General features: G+C 48.7%; 2 protein-coding genes across 2 annotated transcripts; both read right to left on the bottom strand.

Annotated features, from left to right (window-relative positions):
• Window positions 1–268: 268 nt before the first annotated feature.
• LOC311446099 (macrophage migration inhibitory factor) lies at window positions 269–2269 on the bottom strand. The gene is made up of 3 exons (XM_084538880.1): window positions 2025–2269; window positions 1244–1416; window positions 269–529 (listed from the first exon to the last, which is right to left on the bottom strand). Exons 1-3 carry the CDS (start codon window positions 2130–2132, stop codon window positions 463–465), a joined length of 348 nt encoding a protein of 115 aa, XP_084395006.1. The 5' UTR covers window positions 2133–2269; the 3' UTR covers window positions 269–462.
• A 2656-nt stretch (window positions 2270–4925) lies between these two features.
• On the bottom strand, window positions 4926–8765 carry LOC311420653 (macrophage migration inhibitory factor-like). Its single transcript, XM_084491738.1, has 3 exons — window positions 8485–8765; window positions 5831–6003; window positions 4926–5141 (listed from the first exon to the last, which is right to left on the bottom strand). Exons 1-3 carry the CDS (start codon window positions 8590–8592, stop codon window positions 5075–5077), a joined length of 348 nt encoding a protein of 115 aa, XP_084347864.1. The 5' UTR covers window positions 8593–8765; the 3' UTR covers window positions 4926–5074.
• Window positions 8766–9979: the final 1214 nt, after the last annotated feature.

Genomic DNA, 9979 nt, shown 5'->3' with positions numbered 1-9979 from the left:
GCGCGAGGCGGCGCTGCCCTGAGGCGAGGAGGCGGCCCCGGCCTCGCTACGGCGCTGGCGGTGACACGGAGAAGGCGACGAGGCGGCCTGAAGGCGCCCCCAGCAGGGTAGAAATCACCGAGGAGCGCTGCCACACACCCTGCCCTCAGTGAAATACGCAGCCTTACAAGCAACACCGACCCTCAAGCATTTATTCCTCCCAGCTCTCAGCCCCCACTCATACCTCACCCCACCGCCCTCCCAACCCACCACAGCTTACACCAGACGGTTTTATTTCTAAATCTTTATTCGTTTCCTACACGGAAAAAACAGAGGAATGTCGAAGCAGGAGTATCCAAACACACGAGCAAGGAGCCATCGCTCCGTGAGGGCACAAAAAGCAGCCCGGGGCCCCTTGTGCCATGGTCTCTATGGGCAGCGTGAGGGTAGGTCCAGGAGCAGCCTTTTCGTACGGGGGGAGCTCTACGCGAAGGTGGAACCGTTCCAGCCCACATTGGCAGCATTCATGTCGAAGTAGTTGATGTACACCCTGCAGAAGAGGCACAAATACAGTGACATTTATGTAAGTGATGAGAGAGAGAAGGCAACAGGATATTGGAGAGTGCTTCCTGTTCCCCAGAAAGAAAAAAAATGTAGTTTTGTTTCTACCAAAATCTAGTTAACTTGTCTGACAGAACCCATAACAGCAAATATTCCTTGGAGGCCCGGAACTGTACTTAATCTTTTAAATATAAACTCTTCTTCAGTCAGGGGCTGTTCAGACTCCAGAGATGTTTTGTCTCTTCCCTCCAGCTCTGGGATGCAGGAAGCAGCAGGTTCCTCCTGGCCTTCACCGCTCCCTGTGGATATTCCCCAGAGTCCTGCCAGTCCATGAGGGAGCTGTTCACAGCCAGATAGTTCATTCCTACCCTGTCTTTCAGCTCCGGCCTGTAACTCCTACTCCCTTGAGCTTCTAGCCTCAAACTATAAGACGACATCACACCTCAGAGGCAAAAGACTCTGCAACCTGTTAATACCCTGGTATTCTTCCCTACTCTGAGGGCAGGAAGCCATTTGACAGCAGAGGCCTCAAGGGAAAGTTTGTAGGCAAACTCTTACGTGGATGCAAGAATGTTGCAAGTGCTCACTTTGTATTCTGTCAAACACATGGACTTATTACTGGCTTTTTATGCTTTCAAATTAAGTTTTCAAGGCAGTTTCAGAGCACCAGAGGAACAAGGTCAGCATCACACCCCAGCCTTACCTGTCTGCAGATACGTGCAAGTGCTTAGAGATCAGATCGCACAAGAGCTTGGTGTAGGTCTTGTTCTGCTGCCCTCCTATTTTGCCAATGCTGTAGAGGCTGCAGAGAGCACAGGGATCCGTGGAGCCCCCGAAGGACATCATCTGGTCAGGTATGATGTGCACAGCGATGTACTGTGATGGGAGAACAAACAGTTAGGGAGTAAGTCAATTAATTCCCTCTCCTCATGGAGACTTCTTGAGGTACCAAACTCAGCATTAAGCATTGTGCAGCTAGCTGTGTGCCATTCTGGAGGCCAATAACAACTCCCAGCCTCCTTATGGGGCCTTGGACCACTAGAGGCTGCTAGGATCTCCCCAGATGCTGGGATCCCCCCGGATGCTGTCTCTGGGCTCCAGATCCGAAGGCTGAGTTTGGGCAAAGCCGCAGGCGAGGCAGCCGCTGCCCCCTGCCGCTGCTGCGGGCGTGGGGCACGCGGTCGGCGATAAGGGCCGAACGCTGCGTTCCCGTGCCAGGAATCACGCCCCAAATCACACCCCAAAATCACACACACCCCCCAAATCACACACACACACACCCCAAATCACCGCAACCCACGGCTCTGCCCGTCCAGGCCGTCCCTACAGGCGGCGTAGGGAGGAGGAGGAAGAAGCGGCCATGTGCACCCAGCCACCCGCTGCCCCGGCACCTCCCCGGCCCCGCGTCCCCCCCGATCCCTGCCCGGCCCCATCCCGGGGCGACCCCGCTTCCCCGTCCCCGTCCCCCCGCCGCCCTCCCCGACCTGCGCGGGTTTGCCGGTGGCCTTGGCCAGCTGCTGGGTGAGCTCGCCCAGCAGGCTGTCGGGCACGGCGTCCTTGCAGACGTTGGTCTGGATGGCGAACATCGGCATGGTGCCGGTAGGGTTGGTGGCGGCGGCGGAGAGCAGAGGAACGGGAACGGCACCGGGACCGGGACCGGCAGCGGCGGCGGCGCAGTGAGGCGAGGGGGCGGCGGCGGCGGCGCTTTTAGGGCGAGCGGGGCCGAGCCGAGCCGGCCTTAAAGGGGCCGCACCGCTGGGGAGGGGGGGCCGGAATCTCCCACACACCCCTACACGCACACCCTACACACCCCCCACACTGCAGGGACCCGCCACAACGCCCATCCTAAAAAAATAAATTAAAAGGGCCGCCTCTCCTGGCAGTTATAAAATGGGGATATTGGCCCTGGATGGGAAGGGGCTTGTGTCCTTTTGCAAAATCAAGGCATATTTGTGCATTTTTTTTTTGTTTTTACCGTGTGCGTAGCTGTTACACAATGTGAGTGAAAATGCGTCTGGCTGGTGGGCTCATTAATTATTCTCTGCTGTGCTTCACTCAGATCGCAAGTGATCTTAGCATCCTCATTTTCATACCAGATTTTTAGAAAAAAAAAAAAAAAAAAAAAAGGATTTTCTTTTCTTCCTTTCTTTCTCATTCCTTTGCTTAGAAAGGGAAAGGTGTGAGCCCGTTCCTTGGGGAAAGGCGTCTTGAGAGATGGGCCTTCTGCTGGCTATGTGATGTGGTGCACGTAGGCTGCAGAGGGCACGACTCGCCACCCTGCTTCCCGCTGCAGCTTGGCGCTGCTTGAAATGACTCACGGGAAGGCAAAAGAGACTCAGGCCCAGAGCCCTCTGTGTGCAGACATTTTCCAGACAGGAATCGAGCACGTTAATTTTTAACAAAGTCCCGGTACTGCTGCTGCTAGAATGCTCGTTGGTACATCTGCATTGCACATGTGAATACGCATAGCCCTGAACAAAGAGCAGAAGGTGATCTGAAGAGGCACAGGCTGTCTCACAGAACTGGCAGGACTTGAAGTGCTTACTTTCGTTTTAGTGATTAACAGCACTATTGAGACCTGAAGATGTTTCCCTCTGCACAGCGCCGCTTATTCCTCCCACCTTTCTCCCTCCCAGAGTTGTTGCACAGGTGTGGGGTGGGAGTTCCCTGGCTAAAAAACTTGGGAGAGCAACAGGACCACGGGGGTGATGCTCTGCGGCCCGCCAGGCCCAAAGCACCAGCCCCTGGCCATGCTGCTCACACCATGGAGAGACACCTGCAATTTCCTTCTTGTGTCCCCTTGACTGGGGAAGTAGCAGAGAGTATATGTTCATGGCTTGTAAAGATGCATTTTTTAAAGTTAGATAAGTACTAGCACGCATCTGTGCACCTTTCCCTCAAGTGATTACTCCACGTGCGTGTAATCATGTTTTCTGGATGAATCTGCTTTAGAACAACTGCTTGTGATTAAAATAAGAACATGAAGTGTGTCTAAAACAGAAAGAAGCTGAAAGGTAAAATGTTTTACAGAAATACATCTAACAGCATTCTAATGATGAACTAGAGCCAAAAAAAAAAAAAAAAAAAAAAAAAAGCTTAAAAAGCTTTCATATTCCCTATTAGCATAAAGCATGGTTGTTAACAAGTAGAGGTGGTCTTGACTGTACTTGGTCTCAGAGTTACCTTAGGAACGTGCAGGTCAGTGTTTGGATGCTCTGAGAATAACTCAGAAAGCATCTAGCACAGAAAGGCTTCAGCAGAGATGGGAGTTGGCTGGAGCCTGGGGTCTTCCCTGGAGCCTGACTGCAAATAGCAGGGGCATTTGCTGGTTATGGTTGGACATGCTTGGCTTCACTGCAGTCAGAGCCAGAGCACAGAGCCATTGGGCCAGGGAGAAGGAGGCAGGAGAACATCAGAAGATGCCGGTGCCGTGCCTCCAAGAGCAGACAGAGGAGGCGCTCTGAGCTGCTGGCTCAGTGAGAAAGGCAGACTGATTTCTGGAGAAGGGAACGGCCTCCTCAGCCAAGGTCCTGTTGTGTTGAGGGGCCCTGTAGCCATTGTCTATGAGCAATTCTGCTGGAAGAACACCTACCTCATGCCATGCCTTCCTTCCTCAGTGGGCGACTCTGCAAGGCTTTAAGTAGGGGTGAACAAGCTGAGATGGGGGCTATTCTTCCCCCCCAAGAAAATATTTTATTTTTTTCTAAAAAAAAAAGGACACCTGATCTCAGAGCTCCAGGAAATAGTTCTGCATTCAATCTTTCTATTTTCCTTTGGAAGCAAATTATATTATCTGACCCAGGGCTTGAATGATAAGTATTTAAGTGGAAGTCTTCCTTTCATAATTCACCACTTTGACATCTGGGAATAGCTCACTGTGTCTCCCTCATTTTGAGCCGTGCTCTAATCTTCATTGTCATTGCAGATTGCTCAGGGGATGAAAGGGGAGGGCAGGACAGCAGACAGTGGGTTTTTTCCACTTACTCCCTCTGTCTGCTGTGAACCGTGGGAGACTCCTGCAGCATGAGCGTCTCTGCTGAGCAGCTAGATGTCTGCCTAGTGTAGGATCTAAGGAGGACCTGGACTGCAACCCAGCCCTTTTCAATAAAACACAACCCTGCGTTCCCCCTTTTGAAGTGAGGTCCATGCACCACATCAATAGCCACATCCTGACGTACATTTACGCGTATTTTGAAAACAGAACTATCTTGACTTAAGTTTGTTCAGACTGCTCAGAATGAACCCAAATGGAGTGTTCATCTTCAAAAGGAGAAACTGTTTTAAAGACAAGGGTCTATTAGGAATATTTTAAGAAAGCACCCTCCCATCTCAGCCACAGGCCCTTCTAGAATAAGGAGAATCTCAGGTGTAAAGGTTCCCGCTGTTCTTCTACTTTTATTGAGGCAGCAGACAAGACGTTAGGACAGCACCCCTGGCTTTTACACTCATGGCATACACAGATAACACAACTAGAGCTGCAGTGTGCAAAAATCACGGTGTGTGTTCAGAATAAGCTCTCACCACCTCAGAGCACTTAAGCAAAGGTGGTGTTGTTCCAGCCCACGTTGGCAGCACTGATCTCGAAGAAGCTGACATAAATCCTGAAAGAGAAGAGAGGTGCTGTTAGCTGCTGAGAGGAGAGTGCTGCAGCTGGCCAGGGTGCTCCTGCAGCAGGACATGGTCCTGCTGCTGCCTGGCCCCAAAGCTCGGCACATCGCAGGGCCACACCACCTCTCTGCAAGCTGCACGTTGCCTCCTGCAGTTTCTGGAAGGTAAATTTGTGTGTTGTAACCCCAGATGCCTTGTCCACTTGCATCCTGGAGCTGGGAGTGGTTTTCTGCTTCTTGTTTTAAGGCAATCTCAGGATGCTATATCTAAAGTAAAGTGACACGAAGTTGGTTCTGGGGCAGATTGGTGTACGTTCAGGAGAAGCACTAGAAATGCTTCTATCTAAATCAAAGCTCTTGCAAGAGACCTCCACCTGTATCACACTGACAGTGAGGAGGTGTTGGCAGATATTACTCTAATTACCAAATGTATCTGTACCTGGGCTTGTGCATGTATGGTACCTGAACCTCCATCGCTTTTAACTAAGATTTTACAGCTTTTGGGCTCTGCAGCTCATGCAGTTGCTCCTTTCCTCTTTCTAATTGAAGAGTTGCTCTATTGACTTGGCATTTAGCATCTTCAAGGAGTATGTTAACAGGAAAACACCAGAGAACAAGTTTGGGACTAAGAGCTTTGACAATCTGTGCAAAGTCACATCAGACAAGTTGCTGTGTGAGCTCACCTGTCAGATGGTATTTTCAGCTGTTTGTTCAGCAGGTCACAGAGCAATTTGGAGTAGACCTTGTTCTCCTGCTCTCCTATCTTCCCAATGCTGTAAAGAAAGCACATAGCACAGGGGGCTGTGGAGCCGCCGAAGGACATCACCTGATCAGGAGAGATCTGTATTGCTAGATACTGTTGGGGAAAAAAATAAGAAAAGAAAAAAAAAAAAAAGAGGAGTATTATCTTCCTTTGCCATGTTAGGAAAAGTTTTGAAAATCGCAAAATCCCAGATGCCATTACTTAGGCTTTTGAATTTTTCTTGTATGTACTTCATTGCACTCTCAGATCTCCTGAATGTTTTTCTGCAAGTCACAGAGATGAGAAGGTAAAAAGTACTCCCATAATATACCATTTGGGGATAGAACTGATGGCTGCTTTCCTAGCTAAAACTACTAGCAACACATGAAACTGAAAAGGACGGTCACTGGCAGTTACAGGTATTTTTTTACCACTTACTACAATGCAAATAGGTTCACTCGTGCGCTTGTGAAGTTACAGTGGAGCACCGATCTTTCCCTGCCTTCTGTCTTCTCCTTGAAGACTTTGTCCTCCAAGCCTTGCTTGCTACACTCAAGGCTTTTGTGTGTTGGTACCCAACTGTACAAGCTTGCATTCTTCTGAGACGTTCCCTTCTGTGTTAAGGGCCAGAACAAGGCATCATGACAGCTAGGCTTGGGAGTCTCAGTTCCTAATGATTGTTTGGGTAAAGATAATTGGGGTGGGGGGCAGATGGACACACTGCACCTCATGTGCAGGACAGCCCCTTCCTGAGCTTGAGCAACTTCCCCTGGCTAGCCAGCACCACCTCTGCTCCTCCTGCAGCCAGGAGTGAAGCCAGGACACGGAGAAACAAAGGCAGAACTGAAGCAGTGGGTGGTCCAGAGTCTGCCATGTAGCATTCAGAATGGGGCAGGAGGCACGCCTAGGGAGGAGGGGATCCTAGCAGTGCCCAGTGCCTGACAAATGCCGCAGTCTTGCAGTGAACACTGTAGGTAATTGCAGGCTTCGACCCCAGAACACCCAGTCCCATACTGGAAGATGGGCTCTGGACACTCTGCCCAAGTACAGCGTTGGGAGGAGGACCCTGTAGCAGCATTGTCTTGGCTGCCCATGAGATTGGGGTGGAAAGTTCAGGTGCTGAGCACTCAGTGACATGCAAAACAGCCAGAATCTGCTCCAAGCCACCAGGCTCTCCCTGCCTATGCAGGGATGAGTGAATGCTGCCGGGGTTTGCAACTGCATTGCTCCAGCCCCGCGTTCCTGAGAGATTTTGCACCTCACTGGCTCCTGCTGCAGTCTTCCCTGCTGAGGTAAATGTGAACTGACACAGCTGAGGTCTAGACCAACACCCCCCTTGTTAAACAAAATACGGCTTAATCCTGCTTTTGTTCTTGATAGCAGGAAAACTGGAAGAAAGTATCCATGTTACCATTAACGAGCAGCCTGCAGTTCTCCCTGCTGCTAATGCATAGTGTCACATCCACACACTGGGGAATCCAGGGATCAGTTCCTTTGGCACCCATTTGGCTTCTGTTCTTACCCACGTTTATTAGTAGCGCATCGTTGGAATTCAGCAGCAATTAACCCCCTCATAAAAAAAGCAAGCCTGAGTACCAGGAAGCATCTGGGTAATTAGCCTTGGCTGCCATTTACAGCTTGTTTGGGTGCAAGGTGCATCCAGCCACAGCAGCGCAGGATGAACCAAGGGGATCCTGCTGAGGTACCACTTTTCCAGCCCCGTTCTCCCCAGCTGGACACCCTGTGCTCTAAGCTCGCTGCATGCCACTTGTAGGTACACACACACCTCTAAACACCTATCCCAGAAGCAGGTTACTATTTAAAAAAACAAGCTGAGATATTAATCACCATTATTTTCACCTTAAATGGTTTGAAAATGTTTATTGAAATGTTATTTCCAATAAATAATAATAATAATAATAATGAAAAAACCAACAAACACCACTGATTAAAAAATCAGATTTTTTTTTCAGATGGTACCATTTCCTGCGAGAGGAAAGCTCTGCATTCCTGCCCCCCCTAATCCTTTCCTTCTCTCTGATATATCCAGGAGACTCTCTCCTTTTCCTTTTGCCTCCTTTGTCACGAAGAGTTTGCCTGTCCTAAAAAAAGACTTTGTTGTTCCCTGTGTATTTCGAAGTAACGTTACATGTCCCTTCCACAGGGCTGCACAAGCCTGTTCCAGCTGCATCCCAGCCCTGCCCTCTAGCTTTATATTCAGAGCTGTTATGCAAGAACTGGCAGAGGACAACCTCTGCTCCCCCAAACAGGAAGCATTTGTTTGCTAGATTGATGAAATTTTATTTGAAGAGGGGTAGTGCACATCAGTCTCACAGAAGTAGTCAATTATCTTCCTGCATGGGTTGAAAACAAAAATAATCCTACTCCCATTTTTGGTTTAACCTGTTTTCTGGAGAGATAAGGCTTATACAAGCCTAAAACCTGCTCCTGAAATAACTCCCTTCAGCCAGATACTGCAGAGATTGATTTCCTACATGTTTAATGAGACAGGCTGGCTGCGCAGCTCATTCCTGAGAAATGGCCCGTTGCACAGGCACGCTTGGCTAAATGGAAACCGCGAGCATCCCGACTTACCTGAGCTGGTTTTCCCATTGCCTTTGATAACTGCTGGGTGAGCTCTCCTGTGAAAGACTCGGGAACTTTGTCCTTGCTTATATTTGTGTTAACAATGAATTTAGGCATCTTTGGGTCGCAAGAGGGTTTTCTTTCAGCTCGCCTCGTTCACAGCACGGCTTTGCTCCCAACACACCTGCTAGATTGTTTACCCCACCGAGAAGGAAAGTGTGCCAGGAGCCCTTAAATAGCCAGCAGTGACGTGCCCTGCTGCTCCAGGGGGAGCAGGAGTCCCTCGGCAGAGAAGGGGCCGCCTGTGCTGCTGGCTGCTGTTGCAGGCAGTCCAGGTAAAGCTTCTGCAGGAGGGGGAGCTGGCTGCTCTCGCTCTGGAAATCAAAGCGGCCAAAAAAGACACTTCTTGTTTGGATGACTGAAAAAAAACCAAACCAAACCAAACCAAACCAAACCAAACCAAACCAAACCAAACCAAAACAACAACAACAGCAACAACAACAACAAAAAACAACAGTGGAAAAGCAAGGGTTTCAGAGAATTTTTGAGGATGAAATGAATATAATGTGCCTTTTCTCACTATTCTCCTAATTATTTAAAATGTAGATGGACACCTCAACTGTGAGTTTGGGGACTCTCTCTGTGGCATAGACCATAACAGAAAATGTCATGGAGACCTCCCCTGAACTGTGACAAAGTTGTCACAAAGAAGCCTTTAATTCATCCACTGTCCATGTTAATGGATTGGCTCTCCTGCATCAGAAATGCTCTGAAAATAATGAAAATCCTGAAAAAAAAAAATCCAAAAGTACTTTTCAGGTCATGTATCCTGTGTCAAAGCATTAAAATGAACTCAAATGACAGCTCCATCCACAAGGAGAGGAACTGCTGTTTGCGGTATTGATGAATCTCTTCTTCAGGGATTTGTTGAAAGCAGGTGGTGTAATCCAAAGCACTTGGTCATAAATCACACTACTGTTGTTAGTGGTCACCTGGAAAATCTTATACTGTATTTGTAATGAACTTCACAACCTGTTTTTTCTACTGGTACAACAATCTCTAGTTATTTGCAGCTTACTTATGTAACAAGAAAAACATTTCCAAAACAAACTCTTTCTTTTCTGAAAACATCTGATGTAATTCCCAGAAGCTGATGTACCAGCTCGGAAACCAGATCCTTTGACACCACAAGGGCTCTTGAGAGCATGCCTTATTTTACAGGAACCATTTCACCTCTTGTACATACACTGAGAACTGTTCAGCTGGTCCTTCTCCCTGCCTGGAGTTACCAGGACATTCTCCGCTGAGACTCCCACCTCATCTCCTGAAGGACTGTCCGACAGTACAATTTCAATTTTTTTTTTTTATTTTTTTTTTTCCCGTTTCCATAGCTGGAACCTGTTTCCTAAGTTCCTCTGCTAAGTTTTGAATCTGTGTTCCCTGGGGTCACAGTAAACCATGCACCTAGCTTTTCCTCTATCAGCCTGACAGATATTTTAGACTT

This window comes from Aythya ferina (genome assembly GCF_964211825.1).
Source record: "Aythya ferina genome assembly, chromosome: 17".
Taxonomy (NCBI): domain Eukaryota; kingdom Metazoa; phylum Chordata; class Aves; order Anseriformes; family Anatidae; genus Aythya; species Aythya ferina.
The sequence above is the reverse complement of the archived record's forward strand: the minus strand, read 5'-3'. Positions and strand labels throughout refer to the sequence as shown.